The 19,413-nt window shown below is 61.8% G+C and overlaps 1 protein-coding gene across 3 annotated transcripts in view; it reads left to right on the top strand.

The window, feature by feature from the left end:
- Positions 1-1,822: 1,822 nt before the first annotated feature.
- Positions 1,823-19,413, top strand: part of OLFM1 (olfactomedin 1) — a 65,038-nt gene continuing 47,447 nt past the window's right edge. The window contains exons 1-2 of one of the 3 annotated variants that reach the window (XM_058302637.2): positions 1,823-2,159; positions 15,773-15,922. In XM_058302637.2, coding sequence (XP_058158620.1) covers positions 2,064-2,159; positions 15,773-15,922 — 246 coding nt within the window. In that variant the 5' untranslated portion in view covers positions 1,823-2,063. Of the gene's footprint in view, positions 2,160-13,804; positions 14,002-15,772; positions 15,923-19,413 lie in introns of those variants that run through there. The other 2 variants (XM_058302638.2, XM_004467337.4) reach the window with 2 other exon arrangements.

Raw genomic sequence — 19,413 nt, 5'->3', positions numbered from 1 at the left:
TTGCTGCCTCTTCCACAGGTGCCAGGGTGCCCGAGGTTGGGGGCACTTAAAACTGCCAATCTGCATTCAAGGTCACCGAGAGCGCCTCGGTTAATAAAACGAAGTGGGAGCGGAGATAGAGTTCCTTGGCAACCTGGCCAGCTCAGCTCAGAATCCGGTTCCCTCCTGCCGAGGGTGCAGCCAGGAGCCCCCTGCTTCAACACCTCCGGGCCGGGGGGCCCATTCCCGGCCCTGCATCCCCGTGAAGTGCCCTGGTTGGAGCTCTGCCCCTGGGTTTGTAGGTCCAGGAACAGGATGGCCGTGTCCGCCCCCCGACCATCTTCTCTTCTCCAAGGCCCCCCGCCCCAGGCCTTCCCACAGTGCCAAGTGCTGCGTGGCACAGAGACAGGGCAGGGGCTGCTCCTGGCCAGGGAACTGCCCGCGGGGCCCCTGGCAAGTTCCTCCCTGACCCCCAGGGCTTGTTTTTCCTACTAAGAAGTAAGAAGAAATAAGAAGTAAGAAGAAGCTTGGACCAGATCACCCTTTGTAGCTCTGAATTCTCTGAGTATGGGTCTGGACCACTTAGATATTTTCATTTTTAGGGTTTATTTTCCAGATAAAGACTAAACAATGGGACACATACAAGGGAGATGTTTTAGCTATCTGGTGCCACCTTATCTTAAAAAAGCAGAGATGCCTGTGGACTTCTCCCAACAATATGGGGAATTTATGTGGTCCCCAAACCAAGCTTCCTGAGGTCTAAGCCTTGGATCTCAAGCTTCCAGCGTGCGTGGAAGGAGAGTGTCGGCTGAGGGGCGCGTAGAGAGAGAAGAAGGGTGGAAGCTCAAGTCCACGCCAGCTTGCTGGAGGGCATGGAGACAGGCCAGGCTGGGGAGAGAGCGGCTCTACAAGCCCCCAGCCCTGGCTGCAGAGCTCCTCTCCTAAGTCCTGGCTCAGGCAAGGCATCTTGGGTCAGCAGTGTTGTGCCCTGGGTGTCCAAGGCACACGCATGTGTACACACTCCAGTGCTTATGAGCAGGTAAACCTCCAGGCACGTGTGCATGCACCCACAGCACACATATGCATGATGCATGGCCCCTCACCCACGTGCCCTGCAGGGGACAGGAACCCCAGCACGCAAGCCTGGACCCATTTGAAGCTATCCATCCAGGAGGAGAAAAAGACCCCATCTGCCCTTGGTGCCCCGGAAGCAGCCCTTTTGGTGCCCTGGAAGCAGCCCTTTTGGTGCCGAGCCTCAGTTTACCTCTAGAGTGTGACCTCCAAGGGCCTGGCCGGCTTCTGTCTTCTGCACCTCTTCCCAGTCTCCAAGCCCACCCAGCCCAGCGCTCCCACTCAGAAGCCGCTCCCGCGGCCGCCCACTGAGTCTGGGGCCCCGGGTCTAGCCCACCCCGCCCGCGGCCCCACGCCTCCGCCCAGGTCCCGGGGACCTGGGCCCCCCCCCCCGGCCCCCCCCCCCCCCCCCCCCCGGGCAGCCCCAGGCCGGCTAGGATGGAGCATTTTCTCTCCGAGTTAAATTTCCCCCGCCTTTTTGATGTCACATCCTGTCCCAGCCTGCCTCCCCGCCGGCCGCCACCGCCCTCCCCGCCTCCCTCGCGCGAGCGTGGCGCTGAGACCCTCCGCGCTCCCCTCTCCCCCGCCCCTCCCGGAGCAAACTTTTGGCACCCACAGCATAATCAGCTGCGCACGGGCGCTCCCGCGCGTCTCCCTCCGCCAAGGCCGGGAGCGCGCGCGGGGGGGTGGACTTAGGAGCTGAGGGCGGGGGCGGGGAGGGGCGGCGAGAGGAGGGGCGGCCCCCCCAGCGCAGCCCGGCCCAGCCCCGCTGGGGAGCCGGGCGCCCCAGCCGCGGGCGCGATAAATATGCAGAGCGGAGGCTCCGCGCAGCACAGCCCGCGCGCCGCCTGCTCGGGGTGCTGAAGGCGCGGGGAGACCCACCAGCAGCGCCGCCGCCTGCTCGGGGTGCCGAAGGCGCCCGGGCCCCGCAGCCAGCGCCGCCGCCCCGGGCCCGCCGAGCCGGGAGCGCGTCCGCGTCCGCGCAGCCGCCACCGAGCACCCAGGGCTCCCGCATGCCAGGACGTTGGAGGTGGCCGCGAGACATGCCACCGGCCCGGAAGCTGCTCAGCCTCCTCCTCCTCATCCTGATGGGCACCGAACTCACTCAAGTACGTGCATCCAACGCCATTTTCCTCCCGGCGGGGAGCCGGGCAAAGTGGGGAGCGGCTGCGAGCGGCCTGGGGACCCCCGCCCCGGAGGAGGGGCGAGGGGGCCAGGCCCCACCTGGGTCGGAGAGAGGGGTGCGGACTGGTGCGAGACTGGTGCTGGATCCCTTCCAGCTGTCCCGTAGCCCACCCTGCCCTGGCCCAGCTGGCTGCACAGCTGCCCCCTCCTGCCCACTCCCTGCTGAGAAGTTCAAGGGACAGCTTGGGGGGGGGGGGTCCTTTGGCTGTTAATGTCATCTTGGGGGAGGGGTGTTTGAGAGCCAGAAGTTCAAGCACCAGGCGTTTGCAGAGATAGAAGATAGAAGCCCTGCGCCCCCACCCCCACCCCTCCGCCTGCCAGCCCTTCTTTGGGCACAACCGCCCTTGAGTGCTCAGCCGGGCGGCAGGGCCATGGCACATGCCACCAGTCCGGGAAGGGCAGGCAGCCTGTGGCGTGCGGGGCTGGAGCGCGTGGTCGGCTCAGCGTGGAGGGCCGGGGGGGGGTTGTGGCCACATGCGCGATGTGAAGTGTGAGAGGCAAGCCCGGGTGTGTGTGGAGGGGGGGGGCACCGGACATTTCCAGCAGGCTTAGCGTCCCGGGCTCTGGTTGGTGTTCTCCATTTTTAAAATGCATCTCGCAGCTGGAAGGTCTGGAAGGAGGAGGAAGGCTGTTTGAGAGCGGGGCTGGGAGCGTTTCTTTGGCACCAGGGTGCCGGGAGAGCCTGCCAGCTTCGGGAGCTAAGCTGCTCAGGAGTGACATTAAAACGTCCTTTCCGATGGTGCCACTGTGCCACGCTCTGAGCAAGAGACGCTGGCGCTCTGGAGCTGCAGGTCCAGGAGGCGGATGGCATCCTGCTTCTTGGCCCCAAGCCCCAGCTGCTCCCGATCCCCCTTTCCTCCTCCCTCCCTTCCCACCTCCCTCCATCTCCGAATAAAAGAGGAAACAAAGGAGAGAAGAAGAGGGCCAGAGAGCCAGAGAGAGAGCCGGGGAGAGAAGACTCTGGAACAAGCTTCCCTTGTTTTGCTGGAAGCTCTGGCTGACTCCCCAGCTCTGCCTGAGAAGTACGGCCCAAACCCCAGCACCTGGGAGGGGTTTTGTTGTCCCACCCCCCGGAACCCCCTGCCCTGGCACTGCCCAATCGGCCAGCCCCCCCGTCGAGGTGCTGTGCGGTCTCCGGGAGAGAAGTTCTCTTGGCCACAGGGAAGGCCTGGCCAAGGGCAGGGGCTGGTGTGCTTGGACAGTTCGTGTATACACGGGCGTGCCAACGCACGCATATATGCACACACACGGCACGGAGACGAGCGTGCCTCTGCAGGAGAGATCCAGGCAGGTTCCTGTGAGCCAAAAGCTGCCTCGCAAAGGACGATGCCTAGGCCTTCTCTGGACATCTGGGCAGGGCAGGCACTAGCAGAGTGGGGGCAGAGTCGAGGTGGCCCTGGAGGTGGCTGTCCCCGAGGTCCCTCCTGGCCTCCTGGACTTCCAGGCACCCCTAAGCATCCATTCCCAGACCTCAAGGTGATATTCTCCCAGAAATTCTCCTCTTAGCATCTTTTTCAAGATCCCTATTCTTGGGAGAAACTTTTGGTTCGACTTCAGTTAGAAGCTTTGTGTCGGCGGCAAAAGTGTTTGTCGAGCCCTGCTCTGGGTGCTGGCCATCTGACCCTCTGCCAGCCCCAGAGCGCACATGCCTACGTCCTTAGACCTGGGATCAGGGGCCTCCGGTCGACTTCAGCACCCAGGCCAGCTCCCCGAGCCCACAGCCCTCCCCTGGAGGTTTCTGGGCAGCAGGATCTCAGGAGAATGCTGGGCCGGGGGGCACCGCCCACCCTTGTGCGATGGCCGCTCGGAGGATGCTTTCAGAATCTTCCGCTGGAGCCTTTTGACCCCCAATTGTGATGGGATTTTAGAGCAAAGGTCCAACTGGCTAAAATCACTGCAACCCTCCCAAGTCCCCGGAGGGGGTGGCGAGCAGCTGGCTCAGCAAGCAGCCCCAGCAACCCCCAGTCCTGCAGCTACGCTGGTCCTGCCAGGTGGGCCCATCGTGGTTGCTCTACGCCACTCTCACCTTCAGCAGTGACCTCTGGGGGGGGGGGGGTGCAGGGCGTGGCTTCTCTGAATCCTAGTGAGCTGACCCAGGAAGCCACACAGCAGGGTGCCCTGGGCAATGCTGCTTGAATTCATCACGGAAGGAAAATGCACCTGGGCTTCAGGAGAGGGAGACGAGGGCGCCTCAGCTCTCTCCCCTTCTCACTCTTTGTCTCTCCCACTTTAGGTAAACTGCTCCTCAGACACCATCGCCCCTCACTTTCAGGTTCCAGGGCCACTGCGTTTATGGATTTGCATGCGCCAAGATGGGGACAGCTCGGGAAGGGGTGGATTTTACCTGCGCTGAATAAAGGTTGCGCGAAGGAGTCGGGGGGCCGGGGGGCGGGGCGCGTGGCCTGGGCGGCCGTTCTTCCGATGAGCCGGTCATCAGACTTTGACTGCTGAGTGATGGCCTTCTAGGGGTGAGGGGGTGGGCCTCAGGCAGCAAGACGCGTACCTGAGCTTATTCTGTGATTTGCACTGAAAGGCTGGCCTTTTAAGCGCCCTGAAAAGGACCGTGCTTCCCAGACCTGGTGCTGAGGGCTAGCTCTCTTGTTGCGGGGGGGGGCGAGGCGGGGCTGGGCAGTCCCCCCTCCCCGGCCACCTCTGGCCACTGTTCAGTTGGAAGCAAGCGTCCTCTGTGTGCTGGAGTAACTGTGGCTGGGAAGTCCTGAGGCACCAAACTTCAACCCACTGCCCTTCCTCTATCCCAGTGTTGCCCGTCCTAGCTGGGTGACCTTGGGAAAGACTCTGAGCCTCTCTGGGCCTGAGCTTCTATCCTACCAAGGCAAGGAGGGCTAAAATAGATGATTCTCTCCATCATCTCCTACAAACCCTCGGTCCTGATATTCTGTTTGTGCTTTCATCCTTTCCTTTAACAAGCGTCTCTGGGTGCCGGCTGGGAGCCACGCTCAGTTAAATCCAGGCTTGCAATGCTCAGAAGTCCCAGCCCTTGTCGCGTGGCATCTGGGACCCACATGCTTCTTGGGAACACCCGTGGCTCTGCCATGATGATTTGCTTAAGAGGCACGAGAGCCATCTGCGCCCAGTGCTCTGGGGCTGCAGTGGAGGGAGGGGTGCGCTCTGCCTCAGGAGCTGGAGGAAGTTTGGGAGAAGAGGTGGTGCTGGCTTGGGGCTTCCAGGAGCCACCTGGGTTCCCAGTGAGCCAAAGGCAGGAAGATGCGAGAGCAGGTGAGCAGGAAAGAAGAGCAGGCAGAGGCTGCAGCACAAGAGGGGCCCGGAGGCCTTGCTCTTGCATTCAGTGCTCGCTACATTTGTTGAGGGCCCTGGATTTGTTCTAAGACTGAGCGGAGCTCTTCTCGTTCGCGTGCAAACCTTGGCCTGGGAGAGGCCTTTCTCAGAGGCATCCCTGGTGTACATGAGAATGTCCTCGGGCACCTGCTGCTTGGGTGGCTGCTTGGCCGTCAGGCCTTATTGAGTGACTTTGGTTGTCTTGTCCCTCGAGTTTAATTCAGTGTTTTGGAAGAACCCAGAATACCCGGTGGCTCACACTCAGGGGGTGTGGGGCAGGGCAGGGGGTGCAGGGGAGGTGGTGCTGAGTTAGCGCTCCCAGGCCCACGCCTGCAGACCTGTCCTCTCGTCCCCGGCTTTCGCTAGTCCTAGCGGGAAAGGCCTCAACCCGCTCCCCTGAACAAATGCAACGAGAAGAAAACAGCCACACGTTGCAGCCCCCTCGACCTCACAGGCTTCCAGGTCACCCCGCTCCCGCCCCTCATCTCCCCCAGATTTTCATCCCATGTCTGTGTTGGGCACCTTGGCCTGATAATGCATCTGCAGAATGGGACAGCAAACGTTTTGGGCAGAATCGGGGTCCCTCCCCAACTTTGCAGCACGCAAGACTTAGCGCAGTTTTGCCGAGGCTGCCTGCCAGTTTGGGGGCTGGCCGCTCCGATTTCCAGACCTGCCTCCCCGAAGACACCCGGGGACACCGAGCTGTAAATCCACCAGCCAGGCAGCCGCCACATCTCGTAAAACAATTTGCGCCTAGTTCCACTGACTTCAGCCTTCACCAGTGAAAAGAAAGGCAATTTTCTGCCTTGGGTTGTGTTTATTATTAAAGTTATCAGGCCCTGTAATCAGTATTAACATCGCATGTAAAGTAAATACAAAACTAATTACTAGCTAAACGGTGTCAGATACACGGCAGCGTGGGCGAGCTGGCAGGGAGAGAGGCCGATTATCAGGCGCCCGCCGTGGGTGCTGGTTACGACAGGCCCTTTCCCGGGGAGGGGTCCCCCTCCAATCACGATGCCTTCTGGCTTGTCGCAGACGGGACTTGGGGAGGGGGAGAGAAAACCAAGAGGGGAAATACTGGTCTCTTTTTGAAATTCACGGGGAGCTCATGGCACTAGGAGTACAACCAAGAGCCAGGGCTTGCGTGTTTGGACTGTTTGCCGGGTCGGGCTCCAGCGCCACTGCTGTCGGCGCCGCGTCCGTGGCTGTGCTCGTCTTTGAAGTGAGGAAACCGGTGGGAAGGTTACTAACCCGCTCAAGGACCCGCACGGCACGTAAGTGAGAGACCAAGACTGCACGGAAGTGAGAGACCAAGATGCAGTTTCCGTCTGGCACCTCAGACGCCCCGAGGTCTCGTATTGTTAAGAGAGAGAGGGGAGAAGGAAAAAAGTGAACAGCTCAACATCGCCCAGAGCCAGCAGACGCAGAGGCGCCAGGTGCGCTCACCTCCCCCTTCTCAGAACTCTCTGGAAGGCGTTTCAGAGACAGCGGAGCTGCCTGGCCCCGTGCTTGCCTGCTGCTGGCCTTGACACTCGGCTTTCAAGAGTGACAGCAGCGCAAGGGGCACGGAGCTTTAGGGGACCCCAGCTCTGAGGCGCCATTTTGTTCCTACCAGGAAGGACCCCGTGTCTTGGCTCCGTGGAGACCGAGGAGCAAGGGAGAGCCAGCAACCCAGGGCCCTCGCCACGCTTCTGTCCACGGGAAAGCACATTTGCCGGTGACCCAAGGTCCAAGGAGGAAGAAATTGGGGGCGTGGCAGCACCCTGAAATGTAGCTTCTCTTTCCACAGCGCCCCGAGTGCAGGAAGGTCTAGCTACGTCCCGGGTAGCACTTGACACCCTTTGCAGAATCTCAGGGAAGGCAGTGTGGCCGCAAGGAGGAGGCGGTACCTGCATGGGCGCTCGGCCCCCGCCCGCAGCCGCCCCCCTGGACAACATGGCTCCCCTCTCCTTCCGTGTCGGGGGAACCTCGGGCTGGACGCCAGTGGTCCAGGTGGGAGCTGGGGAGGGGGGAGGGCGGCAGACGACGTTTAAGAGACCAGGGCTCTCCATCCTTCCGCTCGGCCCGCCGAGACGTGTGTTTGCCCGGGGCCCGGCCGTGAGGCTTGGGTCTGTCTGTTCCCATGGCATTTAGGCCCTGGCGGTCCCTGGGAGCCCACCTGGGCTGTGGGGAGGGGCTGACCCCTGTCGGCCTCCGTCTGCCATCAGAGTATCGGCCTAAGGCTCTCACCTGGGAGGGCATCATCTAAAGCCACGCAGGTCCATGAGTAGTGTCCGCCCACGAGCATTAGCGGGCACATGAGATGCCCTCAAGGAAGGCAGGTGCAGCGGAGGTTTCCCCGGTAAACGAGCCGGCCCCCCTGTGTGGTTCAGAGAGGAAAGTAACTCCCTTCTCGTCAGGGGAGGCTTCAGGTGTCTGGAGGTCAAAGAAGGAACGTGGAGGTCAAAGAAGGAAGGTTATATATAACCTTACTCAGAACGCCACCAGGCCCTAGTTGTATTTAGGCAGCATAACGGGAACCAGAAAAATGGGCCGGCCGCTCGGGAACAGCTGTGCTTCAGGCAGGCGTGTCCCCGTGCCCCCGAGCCCCGCCCGACTCGTGCGCCCACGCCTCCTTCCTGGGGCCGCCCTGCCTTGGGGTCTTGGCACGGGCTGAGCCCGTGGTGAGTGACACTGATGGAGCCAGGGCTCCTGGATTCCACAAGCAACACGAGGGTTTAGGAAACAGGTGATTTCCCCAGCGACGGCACTGACCCTGGCAGTGGCCGCTGAGATGCTTTCTGAAGCCACGTGCAGGCTGAGGAGGAACAAACCCTAGGCAGTCAGTGACAGCAGCAATGGATGTGGAGAGGCGAGTGTGGGGAGCCACGGGTCCTCTGGGTGCAGGATCTTTGTCTCCAGAGTTTGCAGCCCCATCCGCCTTTGTTCTGTGCACCTGCTGCATCCCTGGGTATTTCCTCAACACCCAGCCAGACCCTGCACTCAACTCTTAGATGGTTTTATGATGATGCCACCTTTGAGTTCATGTCAGGATCATTAGCTATTTCCATAGAAGCCAGGCTGTCCTTCTCCATTTGCCATGGTGAGCTCCTCACCTGGCAAGTAGAAAATGGTAAAGGGTGGGGGGTGGTTGCAGAGCCTGATGTGACTACAGAATATTAGACTCTCCAGAGCACCATGCCCAAGCTGGACTCCGTTTCTGGTGGGCCGCTCGGAGACCACAGAGCCCCGGTATCCCACCATCTCTAGCCCAAATAGAGGCATGGCAGCCCCCCCCAGCACTGGGCAGAGCCTGCCAGGGAGGGGCAGAAGGTGTGTAAGGAGTGCCAGGGCAGAGAGCCGGGCTGCTTTTCTCGGTGGACACAGCACCAGGGCGTTGATTGGAAATGCGGCAGGCTGTGGCTCAACAAAAGAACAAGTCTACTGGCAACCAGTGTGGGATGGTGGTGGGCCCCCCTGGAGGGGGGGTGGGCCTCCCGTCCCTGGGAGGACCCGAGTAGACACTGCAGATCTGACACCACCGAAAGCAGCTTGAAACTGAGAGCCAGGGGGAGTGGGGACCGGGAGGCGCTGAGTGGTCTGAGTCAGCCACTGCACGTGGCTCGCAGCAGGGGTGTGTTTTCTGCCACTGTTCTCAGTTGTCCACGGTGGGCTGACACAGCTCTGGTCCACGCCGGGGAGCCAGGCCCAGCCCTGGACATGCTTTCCTCCCAGAGGGACAGAGCGCAGGGCAGCTGGCAGAGGTGTGCCCAGAGGCTCTTCAGGCTCCAGTCAGACATGGCATACAGTCTGGCCTCCTGCCTCCCACTAGCCAAAATGGCAGACCATCCTGCCAGCCTGGCGTCGGGGCTGCCAGGAGGCATAGCCCTGCCCTGGGGGACACTGCCAGGTGTGTGGGTCAGGCCAGAGAGAAAACCCTCTTATGGGAGGGGAGACTGGGGAGCCGTATGCCACCACCTGCCTGTGAACCCGGAGGCCACAGAGGATGGGAACAAGAGGAGCATCTGAAGGGGACATTTGGCTCAGACCACCCTTGGTCATTTTCCCTGGCCTCTGAGTCCAGGGCTGTGGCTCTGTGCTAGAGCTTTCTTCCTCCAGCAGAGAAAGCGACAGAAGGGGCGCGCGCAGCGTGGAAGGGCGCGCCCACGTGGGCTTGCCCTGCACTCTCTTTGCAAAAAGTTTTCCTTCCCAGAGGGAAGCGTGCATGTCTTTAAACAAGAGGGCATCTAAACATCATTTGCGGGGTCTCTGCCAAGGAGCATGGGGCTGGCCTGGACACCCACTCCCACCCAAGCAGTCAGCCTGGCTCCGGGACCTTGAGCAAGGCCCCCCTGCCCCCAGGGACCTCAAGTGTCTGTCTGTGAAACGGAGGTATCAGCTGTGCCCTCCGAGCTCGCTGGTGGCTGTGGAGGGCTTGGCAATCTGGTGCTTTCACGCCCTGCATGTGTTCGGCCCTCATGGGACCCGCAGGCTTGCAGGTGGGAGGATCCTGTCTCGGTTACGTAACGTCAGTCCTCGTTTTGAGTGGGGGTGCGCTTTCTTGTGCTCACCTGTGCCAGCGAATGCGAGTACAGCCGCCCAGGGTGGGGATGCAGACCTGGCCAGGTGACCCAGCACAGCAGGACTGGGCCGGGGGTCACGGGGGACAGACAGCTGACGTCCTGCCCATGAGCTCAGTAGGCGGCCACCCAGGGATGCCCTGACAAAAATGCCTGGGGTAGGTGGCTGGGGCTCGTGCCGTTGTGTGGGTGCCCGGGCTGCCACATCCACGTGGATCTGTACCTCCCGGAGCCCAGGAGCCAGAGCGGCAGGAGTCGCGCCTGCTTCTCTTGGCCTGGGGCGGGGCTGGCTCACCACTTGACCTTGGACAAGTCTCTCGGTCTTTCTAGCCTCCGTGGCTGTACAGTGGAGTGGACGCAGCTCCGCCACCGTGCCATAAGCCGTGTCCAGCAGGCAGAACCCCAGCATGGCAGGACCCGGCCCTGCCCCACCTGTGTCATCACAGCCGTGGCAAGCGGAGCAGACAAGCCAACCCTCGTGCCCAGGGACCGCGTGGGGAAATTGGGAGTTAAATCCCTCTTGAGGAATGCGTGGCTTTGGCGGACGCCACGGATGCTTTCATCCAAATGCCTTCATTCTTCAAAGATTCGTAGTTTGCTTTCGGAAATACTTTGTAGCCTCCGAAATCAAATTACGCAGCTCGAGGCTCCTCCGATGACTCTTTCGAATGCATTTGAAAGCAAGCACAGATTTCAGGGCCTGAAAACGTCTTTGGTTTGGGGTCAGATGAGTTGGAAGCGACTCACCTTGGACCTCCAGGCCGGTTCGAGGCACAGGGGGGCGCCCCCCAGCTCAGAGGCCAGGGCTGTGTCCACTCACCAGCACCCCCAGCCACCCACACCTTGGGGGCTGAGAACTGTGCGTCTCCTCAATCCTCTGTGCACTTAGACAGTTAAGGAAGGGAGAACTGGCTGGGATTTAAAGGCAGAAGGGTGGGTGGGGGTCAGCTTCACCTCCCCTGACCCCCAAATCCTTTGCTCTCCTGGGTCAGCTTTGTCCCTAGGGAGTTAGAGGAATTCCAAGGCCCTGTTTCAAACCCGGCAAGCCCCACGAGCGTAACCGCAGCTGTATATTTGAAGGAGCGCTTCTCGGCCACACCCTAAGGGTGCTGGGCTCCCCAAGATGTCAACAAGCTCAGAAGAAATGTGATGATGGAGTTTCAAATCTCCTGGCCGCATCCTGATGGCCTGTCCCTGAGAGGGTGGGCCAGTGTCCCAGGGCCAGCAGAATCAGAGGCAGCTCAAGCCCTGGCTCCTCTGGCTGCAGGCAGCTCTGAGCAGTGGCACTTGGCTCCATCGTTGCAAACTACCTGGATTTCCTTTTCTCCATCCAGAAGCACAGCGAACTTGGCTGTCTTCAAATCTGGAGCAGCAACTGTAGAGCCACACGAGACATTACTGACATAAAATCAAATCACAGATTCTTCAAAATCAGAGGAAGTTTTTTTTTTTTTAATGTTTTATTCTCTGCATCTATTCATCCAGACTTAAAACTTCCTAGAATGTAGCCCTGGTGATTAGGAGTTATTTGTTCAGTTCCAACGATACCTCTTCTACGCAGCTCTGAAGGGAGGTGGAAGAGACCTCTAGGGACGTGAGGCTCGAGCCTGGCCAACGGGCTAAGCACTTGCCTCTCTGAGCCTGTGTCGTCTTCTGCAAAATGGAGGTGACAGTGCCTGGCACCTTTATGGGGCGCTTAGCTCACTCGTGCATTAACTCCTTGAATCCTCATAATGCCCTTGGGAGGAAAGTTACAGATGGGGAAACTGAGGCACAGAGCCTGACCAAGGCCTCACAGCCAGGGCTGGACCTCAGGTTGTCGGACCCCACTGGGTGGGCACCGGGGCTGCCTCCCTTTGACGACGGCAGCCACTCCACGGGTGGCCGGGGAGCTCCGTTCCGGCCACACCCAGGCCATGGGGCGTGCCTGTGTGTGCCGTGCCTGTCTTGGTGTCCCTTCTGGTCTGGGGTCCAGGGCACGCCGACCCGTGTTTTGCACTTAGTAGGTATTATATAAATATCTCCTGCCTCTGAGAGGACCCACGCATTTTGTGGATTGAGTTGGATTGGATGTGAAGTTGTCCCAACACAATAAGCAGTCGTTTGCCTTGTGCGGCGGGGAGCGGGGGTGCGTGGTTTGGCCCGACGGGGCTCTGGCCCTGAAGCTGTGAAGCACGTGTCCTAGCGGGTGGGGAGGCGGAGCATTTGTGGGCTCAGCCGCCCACGCTGCCCCAAACACGCCATCTGCGAGTGACTCGGACCCCCGGGCGGGTTCTGTGAGCCGAGCCTGCAACGCCAGCCTGCGCTGGGAGGTGGCGCCGTTCCCCAACAGTTGGAATTGGCATTGGCGGGCTGTCAACCCAGACCGGCTACCGCGGTCCCTTTCATTAACCAGAAAAAAGCAGCTGATGAACTCCCGGGGGCGGGGGGGGGGGGGAGCGGGGGGTGGGGGCTGCCCGAGGGCCACCACTCAGGCCAGGATCTTTTCATTTTGGGCTTGAAGTCCCCTCTACAAAGGGGGCTGGGCACAGAGCAGAGCAGCCAGGTGACTGCCTCGGACACCTGTCCTCCTGTTCCAGGGCCCCTCCCAGGAAGGAGATGAATTTCCACCAGGCAGAGGAGGAGGTCGTGAGGGCCGGGAGGGGGCGGGGAGGGGGCTTTCCTACCCCCGTGAAAGCTTATGAGCGCCTTCTGCAAATCCCAAAGCCCTATCAAGGCAGGGGTGAGGCCAGGCTCGTGCCACCCTGGCCCCTGGGCCCTGAGAGGGAGCTGGAGAGCCAGGGAGGACCCCACCCATGCCCCTCCAACCAGCGCCCATCCACCCCTACTCCCCTACACCCACTCCTCATGGATGGGGCCCCATGGCTCCCCAGGCGCACACCTGCGTCCCAAGCCTGCACCCAGCCCTCCATCCCCCGCATACCCAGCGGCCCCCTCCGTGTGTGTGGCCGGCACACTGGCCCCTCTGATACAGACCTGTACCCCAAAACCCACAGGTGGGGTGTCAAGAGCTGTTAGGAGACTCCCTCCCAACAGCCCGGAGCGCTGTCCCCCTTGCACTGCCTGGGGGAAAGGGGGGCGCCCCTCGCGGAGTGGGGGGAGGCTTCAGGCGGCTGCCCAGGCTGGCTGGGACCCTCCGTCCACGACAACGAAGGACCCCAGCAGGTCCTTGGGGCCACTTTTGCCCCCGAAAGGGGGTCCCTGGGTGGGGGGGGCGCCTCGCCGCCGCGGGCCAGTGAGGGTGGCAGGGAGCCCGAAGGGGGCCGGGGTGGGGGGCTGCCCGCCCGGCTCGGGCCCGCGCGGCCCTCGTGGTTTGGGACAGCGACCGCGGCGGTTCGTCCTTCCCACGGCTCGGGGCCCGGCGTCTGCAGCCCTCGCAGCCGGCAGCCAGGGGGCGGCGGGGAGCGGGCGCGGAGAGGAAAAATCCACCCATTTCCTGGGCAGATTGCGTCGGCCGCCGCCCGGCCGAGTCCCCGCCTCCCGGCCCCGGCCCCCGCGCGCCGCCCGCGCCGCGCTCAGAGCCGGGCGGCCCTAGCCGGCGACGGCGGCGGAGCGCGGAGGGGACGCGGGGCACCGGGCGCCCCGGGGGGGCGGCGCGGCGATGGCCGGGGCGCGCGGGGCGGCGGCGGGCGGGCGGCGGCGGGCGGAGGGCGCGCGGGGACCCGGCGGGACGCCCCTGCCCGCCGCGGAGCCCGCCGCCTGAAGGCTGCCCCGGGCGCGGGAGCCGGCGCGGCGCGGCGCGGGCGCGGGAGGCGCGATGTCGGTGCCGCTGCTCAAGATCGGGGTCGTGCTGAGCACCATGGCCATGATCACCAACTGGATGTCGCAGACGCTGCCCGCGCTGGTGGGCCTCAACACCACCAGGCTCTCGGCCGCCCGCGGCGGGACGCTCGACCGCAGCACCGGCGTGAGTGCGCCCCTCCCTCCCCGCCAGCCGGGCCGGCGCCGCGCGGGCGCGGGGGTGACCGCGCCGCCCACGCGCCCGGCCCGGCCACTCCTCCCGCCGCGGGCCCCCTGGGGCGACGCTCCCTTCGCCCGGGTTCCCTCCGCGGCTCGGAGCCCTTCTTCAGTTCCGAATAGGGGGTCCCCGTTGGAAAGGCTCAGACGCCGCGGCGGGGGGCGTGGAGACTTGGCCAAGGTCACTGGGCAAGTAAGGGGTGGAGTCACGGCCAGATCCCCATCCGGGCTGGATCCAGCCGGCTCAGAACTAAGCCGTAGTTGGTTCAAGGTGGACTGGAACCGCCGCCATCGCCGGAGCCTTTTGAGCACCCCACGAGCCCCTCCCTCCTTCCCCTAGAGAAGTGCAGAGGGGCCCCGGTGGGGCCCGGCACCGCGGCTGCGGCGCGCCCGCTCCCCTCCGCCACCCCTCCCCGCCTCAACCCCGCGCTTTGGGGAGGGGGCTGCGCCTTGGGGAGGGGGCTGAGCGGCCAGGGCGGCTGCTGGGCAGGGCTGACTTTGGTGGCTGGGGGCCCGGCCGAGGCTGAGCCAGAGGCCACTGGAGAAGGGACGCCCCTGAGGCCCGTCCCCCTGCAAGCTGAAAGGAGAGGTGAAGGACACACGTTTCCCTCTCCACACCCCTCGTTCCCCTTTAACTTCAAGGGCTCGGAGCTCTGCCAGGCTTTCCTGGGACCCCCTTGTGAGACCCTTCCCATGTCCACCCGCCTCCTGTCTCAAGAAGAGCCGCAGCGTTTCCTTTGGATTGACTTTGTTCCTGGCCTCTGGGTCCCGAGCTGCTGTGGTTGGGAGTGAATGAAATGAAATATGTCGCTACTATAGATTCTCCCCACCCAAGTTCTCCCAGTTCCAAGGCTAAAAATAGCAGGGAGGTGACCTGAGGCCAGTGGAGGGAAAGGCAGCGGGAGCCAGCAGGCAGGCTGCTGGGGCGGGCAGCAAGGGGGAGGGAGGGTGGCTGGTGGCCGCCGGGGGCGGGTGGCACTGGGGACGGCAAGAGGTTTCGGGCTCGGTGGTCACCGATGTCCCCGGCTGCCGGGACCCCTCGGGCTGTTCTGCATGTGAGACCAACCTCAGTGCGTCTTGGATCAATTTACCTGGTGGTCTTTGGGAGTCTGCAGTCGGGGGTGATCCCTGCACAGCGACTCCCCAGCTTGGTGGAACCTGCCAAATGGCTCGTGGGTGGGGAGCCCCCACAGAGCTGGCAGCCCCATGCTTTCTCAGAGCGGTCACCGGCAGACTGCCAGCCCCGACAGCCGTGGCTCGGGGACCTGGCAGCTCTGGGCTAGGGGGCTGCCGGGGCCAGAGCCCTTCACACCCGGGCTGCCTCTACCGCGTGCGGGGAGAGAGCAGGGCGGGCTGCGCCAGCCGCCCCTCCTTCCTGCCTGGAGATCTGGTTTCCGAATCGCGTGCCTGCTGGGGTCAGCCAGCCACTGGCTCTCCTGCCTTGCTCCTAGCTGTCGCCGGGTGTGTGGCCTCTGATCGCCCCACGCTCCCACTTAGCCCCGACCCCCTTAGTTTGGGCAGGTGCCAGAACTCCAAGCATCCCCCGGGGTGAATGTGCATTGAACAGATATAAAAAGTCACGCATTTTCACCTCCCTTCCAGGGACTCTGCGCCCCTCTTCCCTCCCTTTGGGCCATTGCTTTGACCGTTCGCCCTGGGGGTGGACACGGTGGCTGTCATCTGCTGCCCTGCCTCATGGTCTCTTTCTCCCCCCACCTCAGGTGTTGCCCACCAACCCTGAGGAGAGCTGGCAGGTGTACAGCTCTGCCCAGGACAGCGAGGGCAGGTGTATCTGCACGGTGGTTGCCCCCCAGCAGACCATGTGCTCACGGGATGCCCGCACGAAACAGCTGAGGCAGCTGCTGGAGAAGGTGAGTGCCGCGGGTGGGGTGTGTGCACATCCAGGGCCAGCCTGCAGCCCCTCGCCGCTCCCGGCTGCACTCTCCTTCCCTGGCGGCCCTGTGCACCGGGTCTGCAAATGAATGAATGCGTGGACTCTCCCGAAGGCGTGCAGACCCATCCCCCGGTCACTTCGGGCCCCACAGAGGAGCCTCGGGGGAGTAGCAAGTCTCCTGCTCGCCCCGTCTCTCTGAGCAACTCGTGATCCATCATCCAGGGGGGCTCAGGGCTGTGGCCGAGCGTCCTGCTGGAAATGCTGCTTGGGGGCCAGGAGAGCGTGGCCATTCGGAGCTTACCTGATAGGGCTCTTTCCCTGCCCTTGAAGGGTTGGACCTGGCTGGTGGCTGGCCAGTGCGTGCCTTCCTGGGGTAGATGCAGGCTAAAGTGTCGCCTTTGAGACTCACCTGGGAACAGTGCTTTGTAGTTTGCATACTCTGCTCGAATACATTGTTTCATTCTACAAGAGCCTGGTGAAGCTGGTGGGGTTATCTGCCCCCTTTCCCAGAAGCAGAAATGTGGGCTAGTTAGCAGTGGGACCAGCGCTCGAACCAGGTGTCCTGGCACCCCTACCCGGCCTTGGCCTCCTCTGCATCCATCCTAGGGACCCTCAATTCTCTGCTTACTGAGCATCAGGGGTTCCCTGAAACTGCTAAGGGAAGAAGAAGAAATAGCTGGGCCCTTCTGCTCCACGGGTCAGCCTCGCCCTGGGAAAGGGGGCCTTGCATAGCAGCTGCGGAGCGGGGCCCTTTGCTCCTGGGGGGGCGGGGTCCCACTGCATCACAGCCACACGTCTGAGGCTTCTAGAGGAAGTCTGTTTGAGGCGGGGCGGCCTCTGGCTGGAGGGACAGGCCCTGAGCTGGGACAACAGGACACCCCCATTGCTACCCTCCACACCGGGGATGGGGGTCACAGCCTGGTGGAAGGGACAGAATCACCTGTGCTGGGGGTGGAGCCATTCACTTCTAGGCCTGCTCAACCACAGACCCTCGGCACAACTGCAGGCAAAGCAGGGCCCTTTCTTGGACTCAGTGTCCCCAACTGTCCGGGGAGGGGTTTGGCGAAAGGTTCCCGAGTCCTGCGTCCTCCCAGCTCAGCCTGTCCCTGGGCCTGGATTTGGGGTGCCTCTTTCCTTGATGGCCAGAGCGGTCTGCTCAGCTGATGGAGCCGGCCGCCTTCTCAGGCACTCGGTCGTGGTTTTTCCTACCATCTTCAGCTACCTGAGTAAATCGTTTCAAGGAGCTGAAGTAAAATGCAGCACCTGATGGATTCCACAAGACTGCCTGGTCCTTGAATGCCTAAAATTTGCAGAGGAGGGAGGTGGAGCTTGGAGGGGCCCCTGGCACACTGGAGGGGCAGGGTCATGTGGGAATGCCACCCACCCTCAGAGAGGGTTTGGGGTCCCAGGTGCATGTCTCCATCTGGTCCTGTGCTTCTCTGGCCCAGCCTGGCATTAAAACCCACCTGGGGACCCTCCTCGGTCCCAGAGTCCTAGGCCTGTGTCTTTGTTTCCTGGCTGCTGTGACACAAGAGCACGATGGGCTGGGTTGAACAGTGGGACTTTATGGTCGCGCTGTCGGAGGCTGGAAGGCTGGCTTCGCCCGGGGTCCGTGGCACTGGGCCGGCTGGCAATCCCTGGGTTCCTTGGCTTTCCGATCACATGGCCACGCCCTCTCCTGGCTCTTCTGACTTTCTGCTCCCCTCCCCCACCCTGTGGCTTTCTCTTTATTTTTTTAATACATTAAAAAAATTTTTTTAAATACATAGATCATACAAAATGTTACATTGACAAATATAAGAGGATCCATATACCCCCATTCCCGCCCCCCCACATCACCAAACTCTTTCATCAGTGTGGCCCATTCGTTGCATTTGATGAATACATTTTGGAGCCCTGCTGCACTGCATGGATTATAGTTTATGTTGTAGTTCACACTTTCCCCCAGTCCATTCAGTGGGTTATGGTAGGATGTATAATGTCCTGCGTCTGTCCCTGCAGTATCATTCAGGAGGCTTTCTCTTTAAAAGGCCTTCAGGAGTAGGACTGAGACCCATCCTGGTTCTGTGGGCCACACCCCAACTAAAAATAACACCTCCCAAGGTCCGGTTTGCCATGGGCTCCCACCCACAGGAACAGTTCAGAGGGAGAGCGTGCTTTCTCTGGGGTGCCTAACTCGATCTGCCACAGTCTGTGTTTAGTGGCCTGGGGGCCGCTGGTGGGGCCTGGACATGAGTGTTTTAAAAGCCCCCTCCCCACCCCGTGTGAGTCAGAAACCACTGATGAGCTCCCCTGCCGATGGAGAGAATGCACGAGAGATGGAGAGAATGCACGAGAGCGGGGGCAGGGGAGGCAGGCTTCATTCTTAAAGGAGCATGAGGCCCCGAGTTTCAAAGCATGGGCTTGGATATCACGCCCAGACGTGAATCCTGCTGAACCTGCTGTGTGATGGCAGATAAGTTGCTCAACTTCTCTGAGCCTCGGTCTCCTTATCCGCAAGATGGGACCCCGAAGAGCATCCACCTCATAGGGTTGTGTAGCTCAAATGAGAAAGCGCAAAGGGCTCAGCCCCGCAACCAAACACTGAAGATAATCAATGTCAGCAGTGAGACCATCTCTCAAGGCAGGTGTGTCTGCTGCTCCCACTTCCCAGCACCTGCTGCCCCATCAGGTGAGGGCGTGGGGTGGACCATGTGCCCACCTGAGCCCGCCAGCTGCCTTCTCTGGGGCACACCCTGCAGGGAAGAGAATGTAAGCGCTCAGGCTCTCCTGTGGCCCGAGGGGCAGGGCTGTGCTTTGTGCCCCTGGGCTGGAGGCACGCTCCAAGTCTCACCTCTGGTTTTGCTTCATAATTGGTCAAAATGGAACGTGTTTGTTCGGCATGGGAAGAATGATGGGAGAGCGCTTGCCTCGGTTTATCTTGGCGTCTTTAAAATCTGTTTGGAGCAGCTATCCCGTGGCCAGCGTGATGCTCTGCATGGTCCCTGGTGGAAGGCCGGAGCCAGCATGGCCTCGGCAGCTTCTCCCAGCCCAAATTTAGCCCCTGATTTTTCCTTCCTGAGTAGAATCCCTCGGGACGGGAGAGGGAAGAGAGGCTGTGGCTGGAGCTGCCATTTGCACCCTTCCTCCCTTCCCTGCCGGCCCCGTGCCGCGGGGGCCACTCCCGTGTGCCAGATGGCGGTCTGGGTGCCAGGTTACAGATGTGCCCAAAGACCCAGCCCCCCATCCTCTGTAGATTTCCTGTTCAACGAGGCAGATGAGACAGGTGTATGTACTCCTGTACTGGGCACCGGGCCAGCAAGGCAGTGTTGTTTCCAAGCAGATGTTGCCACTCCTGGCTCTGCTCATCGGGGAGAACTCCCTGGAGGAGGTGGCTTTCGCTCTGGGCTTTGAAGGATGAAGAGAAACACACTGCAACTGTTCTCAAAGGAGGTGCTGCCGTTACTCAGACTGACGGCATGTGAGAGG

This window comes from Dasypus novemcinctus, chromosome 8 (genome assembly GCF_030445035.2).
Source record: "Dasypus novemcinctus isolate mDasNov1 chromosome 8, mDasNov1.1.hap2, whole genome shotgun sequence".
NCBI classification, from domain to species: domain Eukaryota; kingdom Metazoa; phylum Chordata; class Mammalia; order Cingulata; family Dasypodidae; genus Dasypus; species Dasypus novemcinctus.
The sequence above is the reverse complement of the archived record's forward strand: the minus strand, read 5'-3'. Positions and strand labels throughout refer to the sequence as shown.